The sequence below is a fragment of the Ctenopharyngodon idella genome, chromosome 15, assembly GCF_019924925.1.
Source record: "Ctenopharyngodon idella isolate HZGC_01 chromosome 15, HZGC01, whole genome shotgun sequence".
Lineage (NCBI taxonomy): Eukaryota > Metazoa > Chordata > Actinopteri > Cypriniformes > Xenocyprididae > Ctenopharyngodon > Ctenopharyngodon idella.
This window is the reverse complement of record NC_067234.1, coordinates 33,315,093-33,326,357: the sequence shown is the minus strand read 5'-3', so window position 1 is coordinate 33,326,357 and position 11,265 is coordinate 33,315,093. Positions and strand designations below refer to the sequence as shown.

General features: G+C 37.0%; 1 protein-coding gene across 2 annotated transcripts; it reads left to right on the top strand.

Moving 5' to 3' along the window:
- The first annotated feature begins 1,964 nt into the window (after nucleotides 1-1,964).
- On the top strand, nucleotides 1,965-11,265 carry LOC127495481 (gastrula zinc finger protein XlCGF57.1-like). 2 transcript variants are annotated; one of them, XR_007925129.1, is made up of 4 exons: nucleotides 1,965-2,016; nucleotides 2,683-2,832; nucleotides 5,944-7,710; nucleotides 10,547-11,265. XR_007925129.1 is itself a non-coding variant. In XM_051862388.1 (3 exons), exons 2-3 carry the CDS (start codon nucleotides 2,748-2,750, stop codon nucleotides 7,626-7,628), a joined length of 1,770 nt encoding a protein of 589 aa, XP_051718348.1. In that variant the 5' UTR covers nucleotides 1,965-2,016; nucleotides 2,683-2,747; the 3' UTR covers nucleotides 7,629-9,750. The 2 variants fall into 2 exon arrangements, 1 of the variants encoding a protein (XP_051718348.1); XM_051862388.1 differs by lacking the exon at nucleotides 10,547-11,265 and having other exon boundaries at nucleotides 5,944-9,750.

The following is an 11,265-nucleotide window of genomic DNA, read 5'->3' as shown; positions in this document are numbered from 1 at the left end:
TGTCTTTGTTTATATAATGATAGTCAAATGGGGATCAAAACCACATTGGACCCCATTGACTTTCATAGAATGGGAAAAAAGAAAAGAAGTTTTTTTAAAATATCTTTAAGTTTGGAACAAAATGAGGTTAAGTAAATCTATTTTTTTGTTGTTTGGAATGTAAGTTACCGAGGAGGAGGAGGACTTGGTGGTGGAAGCATCTCAGCACATGTAACAGATAATAAGAAACACAAACTTTCCACTGACCTCAAAATGGGCTTCAAAATTGAAATGCTGAGAAAAAAAAAAAGGTGAGAAGTTCCATGTGTGAAATGTTCAGTTACAACATTATCAATACTTGTGAAATGATGTGCTGGTTTTCACATGAGCGTTTAGCCACAAATACATCTTGTGTTCTTTTTCTGTGAGTCGTCATGTATGGAAATCTCCTTTTTTTATTTTATAATCTGCTAATACTGTGTAGAAGCAGGTATCCATGTCTTTCGACAGTTGACAATTAACAGTAAATTAAGAAACAATATTAAAAAGCTACAGGAAGGCATTTCCCACTCCTTTAAATAAGATCTCATTCAAATCTTAAATCACAAGCTGCTTGTTTACATGCTTCATTTCATTGCCACAAACTGCCCAGTTGATCATTCTGATGAAGTCTAATATAGCTCCAAATCATCTGGACAAAATTGCATTTACCCCCATCACCATCGTACTTCACATCTTAAAGTACATGCATCGTGTACTTCAAGATACAAAGATAAAAATTGTTCTGCATTCCACCTAAGACAAAAAATTCAAATCTCATATTTCTGTCAATATAAATTTCATATATCTTTTGTTCATTTCCCACAACTCCCTCTGGTTCAGGACGTCACCATTAAGAGCTGCTCAACCTCTGACTTTTGTGGTGTATTTGTCCAGCTGACAGAGGGAGGGGAATGTTTCCTGATGGGCCCTCCTCACCCGCTCGATCATCTGCTCTATCAGAACTTAAAGGGTTATTTCACCCAAAAATGAAATTTCTGTCATTATTACTCACCCTCATGTCATTCCACACCCGTAAGACCTCTGTTCATCTTTGGAGCACAAATTAAGATATTTTTGATGAAATCCGAGGTTTTTTATCCTCCATTGAAAGCAACAAATTTACCGTCATTCAAGGTCCAGAAAAGTAAAAAGACATCATTAAAATTGTCAACGTGACTACAGTGATTCAACCTTAATTTTATGAAGCGACGAGAATACTTTTTGTGCGCAAAAACAAAACAAAAATAACAACTTTATTCAACAATTTCTTCTCTACCCTGTTACACTCGTACGTGTTTCAGCGCGTCTGTGTTTATGTCTGAACGCCGGCTGGGTATTGGCCAACGCTGTTCACGTGAGCACCACAACGCATGTGTGTGATGCTGATGCAGGAGCCTGTATTAAAATCATTTTAGGGAAAATGGCTGAATGTTTTCACCAATAGGTGGTGCTGTGACCAAACTGATGTGGTGTGGTCAGAGTAAGGTGATAATGACAAAGTTTGGTGTCAAAGCATTGAAGTTCTGGTTATGAATAAGGTAATAATCATCATTATGATCAGGATAAAGTTTTAGTTAATAAATTATAACCAATGATAGTTAGATTTTGATACAGCTTACACATTTCAATTCATTTAAAACATTGAAATTTCTATTTATTTATTTTTGAATAGTTACTTTAAATGTTCAAGTATTTAGTTCTTTTAAATTTTTTATGAGACCAAGAACCTTGACTTCATGTTTGACTGAGAATATCACAAACTCTTTGTAGTTGGTATTATAATTGCGATCACTTCTTGCATTTAGATCAATTTGCTTGCATTTAGATATAAGGCAGAAGCTTTTGAAAAAAAATTCAATCCTTTATCTGATCATTGAATGTTTTCCTGTATGTGAATCTCTTTTTTTTTAGCGTGGAAACGGGACTTTTATTTTGGTGTGGCGATATGATGTAATAAGGCTGCGCCGCGCTCCTGCATCTGTGATTCTGCTGAAGGTTTGTTTTTTGTTCATTTAAAAAGTTTAAATAAATAGGCCTACAACCCGTTCATACAGTTATATAGATAACTTTGAAATTAATTAATTATTAATGAATGTAACAATGCAATGTTTCTAATAACAGTAATGAATGTAGAGTAAAGTGCATAAATAACAACAATGAACAGTTTTTGTAAGTAACAGAAAAGGTGCGTCTCATTTCTCATTTCTGTTATATACAAATATTATTTCTAATTTTTGTTATATATATTATGAAATATTCTATTTTAGTTTTTAATAATGAAACTGTTCTTACAATAGCAATATTTCTTATTTTGTTTTGTATTTTTGTTTAGCAATAATAATAATCATAATAATTAACTGTTATTGTCTTATTAATATAAAAGAACAAAAATTTGGACCAAATTGTGCAGCCCTACAAAGAAGCAGAACAAACTTTTTTCTTTCTTTTTTTTTTTATAAAAATCACATTTTAACCAGAAAATCACAATTAGGTGTCTTTGTCTCCCCAAATCTAGCAGCTCTAATTCATTACCTCTCACTCTGACTGAGTCCCTTACCAGTGTGCTGACTACTAAACTAGGGAGTTGATTGAGATGCACACAGAGATTTAGTTTGTATTTATTTTTCTTTCTGTTAATTATTCTAATCTTAATCATGACAGAGTGTCCAAACACACAGAAAAACTCCTGGTGAAGCGACTGAGATCCACATGACACTATTATAAAGATGGCGTTTATTAAAGAGGAGATTGAAGACATGAAGATTGAAGAAGCATTCAGAGTCAAACATGAAGATACTGCGGAACAAACAGGTTGGTTTCATTCCTTTTGTTATTCAGCCTGGGGGTGGAGCTTTAATGATGATTGACAGACTTCAGTACACACAACAAATGCATAGAATGCCAACTTAAGGTATACTTTGATGCCATTATAAACAAAAACAAAGTTTGCTTTGTGTCCAGTTGGGAGTTTGAAACAGCTTGTTGGCTTGTAAACACCTTCGTACTCCCATTGGTCTGTGGCGATTATGTAATAGGAGGTGTGTGCTGAGACTCCGCCTTCTTTCACGTGAACTCTTCTCTGGGTTCATTTCTTCTGTTGAGTCCAGCGAGGTAAGACGTCCACCGGTGAAAACGTGAGCACACCACAGTGCCGATTTGCAGAGCTCATGCTAACATACCCATGTTGTTATGATCAGATGATGATCTATAAAAAATGCTTTCTCTTTTCTCATTTTTGTTGTTTATTTTGTTTCTGAGAGGAAAGCGTGCAGGACATAACCCTAATTTATAAGGTAGGATCGTACATTAAGGACAGATAAATGTGGTATTATAGGTAATGTAAAAAAAAAAGGTTTTCTTTGGCTGTTGTGGAAACCTCAAATAAAAGTGCAATAAACACATTTGTTCAAAAGCAGTGCGATGGATGAACATATATTCCTGACATACCTTTGTCTGCTAATGCATTCAGGAGGACAGTAACTATTGTTCTGTTAATTCTGGGGTGTAACGATATATCGCAGTACAATATTTTGCGATATGTAACGTAGAGTGGTGGCGATACTTTAACGATATGAAGTCTAATCCTATTGGTTGAGCTGCCGACGTGACCTACTCTGCAACAGAGTCGCGTGTGCTTTCATCACAGTTGCAGAATTCGCTTGAAACTGAAATTGAAGATGCCTCGTCTTCTTATAAGTCCGACGTCTGGCAGCATTTTGGTTTTCCAGTCACGCGACAGGACGACGGTAAAAAAAAAAAACCACTTGTCAAAGCTATATTACAGTCACGCCGCATGTTGAGTGGGAAATGAAGTGTTTCATGCTTCAGAGTCGCCCGCTTTTTTAATCACACACTGGAACTAACATAGCCGAAGTTTTAAAAGTGGGTATACAAGAGTGGGAGCTTGAAAGGGCTCCTCGTCGTACTGCTGTTGTTACTGACAACGCACGCAACATGGAGGTGGCAGTGAGAGAAGCCGGGTTGTCACCGCATATTAAGTGTTTCGCGCACACATTGAATCTTGCATCTCAAGCAGGTTTAAATGTTTCTCACGTCAGTCGCTTGCTTGGTTGCGTGAGAAAAGTCGTGGCTTTCTTTCACCGCAGTGCCACAGCAACAGCTGTGCTCACGGAAAAGCAAAAGATGCTTGTGATGCATTGCTTTAAGAAGTTCTGTCTTGGGCTTCTTAATTCTTCATTTTTCCAGTGATAGACAGACCTATTCAGTTGTTAATTTGAATACATAAGGTTTTTATTAAACCTTGAAATGTGATCTTGTATGTACAACAAAGAAAGTTATTGAAATTTGTTAGTTTTTTAAATAAATCTTATTTGAATTTCAGTTTCATTTTTAAAATTTTGTTCAAAATATCGTGATACTTGTCGTATCGTAAACTCAGTATCGAGGTACGTACTGTATCGTGACCTGAGCATATCGTTACACCCCTAGTTAATTCCAGTACAGTATTACAAACATAATGTCATAAAACCATTAAGGGTGTACAATGGGTATAGGATTTAGCATAAATGTTGAATTCAATGTTTTGCATGACTTAAAGGGGTCATGATGATGAATTGAGAAATCAACTTTTCCTTGAGCTTTTGATATATAAGAGGTCATCGTACTATAGGAATATCCTGTAAGTTTTAGAACTGAAATCTTCCTTGTCAGTCCAATAAAAGCTTTTGACACCAGGCCCAGCGAACGACTGATCCTGGAATGTGCCTATAGGTGAAACCCCGCCTCCGCAGAAGAAATCAACGCCTACTTCATCATTGCAACATTAGCCCCGCCCACTGGCGTGTTAGTGAGATGAGGAGGAGAGAAGAACGATACAACAGGACAAAAATAATATTACCTTTCAAAGGATCCTTATGCTAGGAATATGGTTATTTCTTTTCAACAATGTGAATTTCTCAGTTGAGCTTTATTTATTTGTAAAATTGTGGATTCTTTGGTAAATCAGTCGCATTTCAGCGCAGGCTTTGCAAACAGACTTTTATGATATGGACTCGACAGTAATGTGACAACATGTAAGTAACTGTGTTAATTCTAATGCCTGATCTGATATTAATGATTCATGTACAGTCAGATGTTCTTTGTCTTTGTGTCAGTAAATCAAACCAGTGACTAAACGGTCAACTTCACGTTGTTTCTCTTAGTAGGATGAAAATAATCTGTTATTTAAACTGTGATTAAATTATATATAGAAAGCGATCAAAGAACGCTCCCTTTACAATCGCCGGAGCTGTCAATCAAACAGCGTGAGTTTATCAGTGAGTACATGTGCCAAAACTCCCGTTTTATTCAACAGATCTTAGTTACATCGATTTTGCACTGTTAGTTATGAAGAAACACTGTTAGTTATGAAGAAAGCATTTGTTAGTGTGCAGAGGTTGAGTTGCAATGACGAGATCACAGCATTAATGCGCTCAACAACATGTCTGTGATTGGCTACAATGTTCATCACTGCAACCTTTCATGCCACGATCTAAATATAATGCCATAGATCTGAATGTAATGCAGCACTTTTCATGATTAGTTAACCTTGAGAACTGTAATAGTAAAAATGTGCTAAAAGTTAAAATGCTAAAAGTTTCCGAGAGAGTAATACTTAGTAACTACTTCATATAGCAAAGATGTCAGCCAATCACAGCAGTGAGCGTTTACAGTGAAGTCTCACAGCAGACACGCCCCTTAAAACAGAGCGTTCAGATCAGAGGGCTAAAGTCAGGGTAGGAAAAATGCGTTTTATTGCTAAATTATGACAGTTTTTGATGTAAAAAGCAAACTAACATTACAGGTGCACCCCAAGAAACATTATAAAACAATAAAACAAAACAGTTCATGACCCCTTTCATTTGTTTATGTCTTTGTTCCATTAAACTGGTGTTAACTTATTTTTGCTTCTTTTTACCCTAGACCTGATGGCGCTGAAAGAGGAGAGTCAAGAACTGAATGAAATGGAAGAGAAAATTCATGTCGAGAAAGGCCATGATATCATGACCGGGGAAAAATCTTTTAGTTACTCACAAACTCATAAAACAGAACCTGGAAACCTTAAAGTTGAGATGAGCATTCCCACTGGAGAGAGTCCTTTCACCTGCCAACAGTGTGAAAGAAGTTTCAGAGGGAAAAAAAACCTTGAAGTCCACATGAGAATCCACACTAGAGAGAAGTCTTACACCTGCAATCTATGTGCAGAGAGTTTCTTACTAAAACGAAACCTTAAGACTCACATGAGAATTCACATTAGAGAGGGCCCTTTCACCTGCCAACAGTGTGGAAAGAGTTTCAGTCAAAAAGAGAGTCTTAATGGCCACATGAAAATTCACACTGAAGAGGGCCCTTTCACCTGCCAACAGTGTGGAAAGAGTTTTGTGCGTGAAGAAAGACTTAAAGTCCACATGAAAATCCACAGTCAAGAGAAGCCGTTCATTTGCTCTCAGTGTGGAAAACGATTTACACTGAAAAAAGCCCTTACAGCCCACTTGAATCTTCACACCGGAGAGAAGCCTTACATCTGCCAACAGTGTGGGAAGAGCTTCTCACAAAACGGAAATCTGAAGACTCACATGAGAATTCACACTGGAGAGAAGCCGTACACATGCTCTCAGTGTGGAAAGAGTTTTAAACGGAATAGAGACCTCGATGCCCACATTAGGAATCACACTGGAGAGAAACCTTACTCCTGCAAAGAGTGTGGGAAGAGCTTCTCACAAAAAAAAAGTGTTAAGACTCACATGAGAATTCACACTGGAGAGAAGCCGTTTGTTTGTGATCAGTGTGGAGAGAGTTTCAGATATAAACAATGCTTTGATCATCACATGAGGACTCACTCAGGAGAGAACTGTATTACATGTCATAAGTGTGCAACGAGTTTCACAGACAGGGATCATCTTAAGAATCATGTGAAAATTCACATCGGAGAGAAGCCTTACATGTGCCATGACTGTGGAAAGACTTTCACAAACAGAGCAAACTTTGAGTTTCACATGAGAATTCACACTGGAGAGAAGCCATTCACCTGCCCTCAGTGTGGAAAGAGCTTCACGATGAAAGATCAGCTTAAGATTCACATTAGAGTTCACACTGGAGAGAAGCCATTCAAGTGTCTTCAGTGTGAAAAGAGCTTCAAGACGAAAGGAAACCTTAAGATGCACATCATGAGAGTTCACACTGAAAAGAAGCCTTACTCCTGCAAAGTGTGTGGGAAGAGTTTCTCACATAAAGAAATTTTAACGACTCACATGACAATTCACACTGGAGAGAAGCCTTTCACCTGCCCTCAGTGTGGAAAGAGCTTCATGATGAAAGATCAGCTTAAGGTTCACATGAGAGTTCACACTGGAGAAAAGCCTTTTACCTGCCAAGAGTGTGGAAAGAGCTTCACGATGAAAGATCAGCTTAAGATTCACATGAGAATTCACACTGGAGAAAAGCCATACAAGTGTCTTCAGTGTGAAAAGAGCTTCACAACGAAAAATCAGCTTAAGATTCACATGAGAGTTCACACTGGAGAGAAGCCTTACAAGTGTCTTCAGTGTGAAAAGAGCTTCACGACGAAAGGAAACCTTAAGATGCACATCATGAGAGTTCACACTTGAGAGAAACGTTTCACCTGCCCTCAATGTGGAAAGAGTTTTACAGTGAAAGGAAATCTTAAGATTCACATGAGAATTCACACTGGTGAGAAGCCTTACAAGTGTCTTCAATGTAAAAAGAGTTTCAAATGTCACATACACCTGGAACAGCATTTGCAAACTAGGAACTAGGGACTTTGGGGTGGTACTCGATGTTTCGACTGCAGGGACTAGGGTCTAATGAAGTAAAAAAAAAAATCCTACTCAGAAAGTCCCTGCTCGTGAGGTAGTACTTTTTCAAAGTTCTGGAACTTTCTGAGGTGGAACTTGGGCACTGAACATGCTGATTGGTTGAGTTCACGCAGTATTTTATTTCAACCACCATTTTCAAAGGGTAAATAACACACTGTAACGTGTATGTTTTCTGTGATTAGTTTGCCTAATCGTCTGACCTATAGAGTAGTATTGCATCCTTCATATCTCTGAAAAGTCTTTAGTTTTATCATATTTATAATAGACAGATACACTGTACCCAGAGATGGGCGGTATTTTAATTAAATGTATTTAAAATACGTATTTAATTACTTTTGAGTATTTTGTAATTTGTATTTTCCTTAACAAAGAAAAAATCAAATGTAATTTGTAATTAAATACTTTGAGAGAAAGTATTTTGTATTTAAAATACTTAAAATACATTAAAATATATTATTTTATTCTTGCATACAATAACTTTCAGGCTTAAAGGTAGGTTAGGTCATTTTTGGAGGGGCTAGCAATAGTGAGCTAGCTTTGAAAGCATAAGAATCCCACCGTCCCTTCAGAGCGTCTCCAAACCACGCCTCCTCCAAAACACATGAACGCACACAGCAGAGAGAAAAAGCATCACCAGAGACTGCGTTAAACTACCTCATGGCTCAAAGCACATAACATTACAATAATAATGAACATAAACAACTTAAAGAGCTCTGACCTGTAGCATCTGACTGCTGCACATTCATTTCGGCGTTGATAGCGTTGCCATTGAAAGGCATAAATTCAAGTCACAAACCACTCCAAGTGTAACGTCATGTTTTGGTTCAGGAGGAACTGTAACGGTGCATTCACACGGGGCATCGCTGTCAATGCTTGATGGAGGGCGTGTCTGAATCTTGGTGCTGACGCGACCATCATAGTGACAACAGCCAATCACATTACTTTCCGGTGTTGCTTGAATGCAGTTGGCTAGCGTCTGCACTAGGGTATTTGCATAAGGCGATCTGATTGGCTGACGCTTGCATTGGAACTTGAAAAGTTGAGAAATTTTCAACTTCTGCCACAAAGCGACCCACAATTCAGTTCGGCAACGCATGACATCACCCATTCAAAGTAAATGAGAAGTGTTAACGGAGCAGTTAAGGAGCTCGTGACCGAAGTCTATCTTACTTTGCATAGCAAGGTCAGAAGCAGGTAAAGAAGCTGCTTTTGTGTTCAGTCAAACTGCTTTAAGGTAAAGTATCTAGTAAAATATACTATCAGATATTATTCACTGAATGTCATTATAGGACAGAGATTAACACAAATGGCTAGAACTTAACTTGCTAGCTAAAGCATGACGTGCGCTGTCTAGTGATGTGCGGATCGCAGTTATATCCACGGATGGATAGGTCAAGTAATAAAAAATAACATTCTGATTAATTGCAGGTGAAAACACAGTCGGTCGTGTCTTAAATTAATGTAACCGTAAGTATATTCGGTCTGTGCGTTCGTTCTTAAAGTGACAGCAGCCTAATAAACCTGCTGCTGTCTGTCATTAATGTTAATCAAGCAACAAAAGAAAAAGACAAAATCTCTCACTGCTCCTGACTGAATAACTTTAGTATCTTTATAAGGATCATCAATCTATATTAAGTTGTTACAGTTAAGTCTGTGCAGTGTTTTTACATGATTATTCAATTTCTGTAAACTTTCTTACTTTAATGCTACTGTTAAATAGTTATTAGAGCTTTTTGAATGCTTTGGCTATACATAGCAACTGAGAGAAACTCTCTCTTACGTGTATCTAACTCCACTGTTACTCTCGCACTTCAAATGATTGTGTGTAAATTTTCTTTGTATTTTTAAATTACAAATTACTTGTATTTTAATGAAATAAATTTTTTTCACAGCAGTATTTTGTATTTAAATACATTTGATGAGTAAGTATTTGTAATTTGTAACTAAATACTTTTTGATGTATTTGTGCCCTTCTCTGACTGTACCGACACTTTCTGGAAAAAGCCGAGCTCCTGGAGGCGTGCCGCAGCTTTTGTGTAGAGATCGCCTGCAAGCTGCGACATCATTATAAATAAAAAGGGAACAAAAATGTTCATGTTGTTTAGATTATATGCACTTCTGCGCCGACTGCCAACAAAACACAGACATTTTATGCAGTTTTACTCACCGCCCGCAATCTGCAAATCCAGCGTCGAAACTGGGACTTGTTTACAAAGCATTCATCACCGAAATTCTGGGAACAAACAAACATACGTACACAACTCCGTTGCTGCCCCGGAAAAACAAACCGCATCCACTGTTCCCTGGGTTCTTTGGGAGGTTGAAAAAGGTTATCTCTCCTTTACAACTAAAAACACACTTCTTTGGTGACATTGTTGAAAAATCTTGTGCTCTTGCTCTCGCTCTGGGTAGTGTGTGTGCACACGCTTATCAGAATTCACACACACTAGGAATTCCACCCTTTATTACGTGATACAGGGCCATACTTGGGAAAAAAAACTCTCCGAAACATATCTGAAACCGGAAGTAGTGTATTTGGCACAGTAATACTCCGTCATATGTCCAACTTGTGTTTTAAAACTTTGGCCATGTTTAGCATGAGAATGCAACTCTTTAACAGTGTAAATAAGTCAGAATGCATGAAATAGCATTAGACCCCTTTAATTATTCTGTGCCATTTTCTAATGAAGGAACTCCCAATAATCAGACACGTGGAATTGGCTGTGAAATGGATTCACTCAACAGACGTGTTCAGGGGCCTGTGGAAGATCTTCTGTTCCTCAGAATGGAAGAGGAGGACGAGGAAATGGCCCTCCAAAATTCGTTTCCATTTAGGCAAGACAGTCTTTTTTGTAATAATTCAATGAAATAATGGCACTGAAAATTAAACTTCTTTTCAAGAGTGTTAAGTTGATACATTTCCTATTTATTATTATTATTATTATTATTATTATATATTACAATTATACTTCTGTTTAATTTTTAAATGATAATTTTAGTTCTATCATTTGTTGTTGAAATGTCTTTGTAACACTACAATAAGGTTTGATTTTTTAACATTAGTTAATGCATTGATTAACATGAACTAACAATGAACAATATATTTTATTAGTCTTTGTTAATGTTAGTTAATGTAAATGTTTAAAGCTTTTTGGATCGAGGCATCATTCACACTAACCAATCTTTGTCATATTTGTCAGTAACAGGCTTTGTGGGGTGTCAGGGTGTCGATTACATTTTTAGCTACAACTGAATATGATTAAACCAAAAATGATTCATTACTGTATAATTTTAACATTGGTGTATTAATTGTTACTTTAATATCTATAATGCAAACTTCTGAATTTTTACTGTTAGTCAGTACACTGTAAATACAATACACTGTAAAAATAAAACAAAGATTATTAGA

Excerpts from the sequence above, each read along its gene's own strand:
- LOC127495481 (XM_051862388.1), top strand. The coding sequence starts at position 2,748 with ATGGCGTTTATTAAAGAGGAGATTGAAGACATGAAGATTGAAGAAGCA. Across the intron at positions 2,833-5,943 it reads AGATACTGCGGAACAAACAG|ACCTGATGGCGCTGAAAGAG; the intron begins GTTGGTTTCATT and ends TTTTTACCCTAG.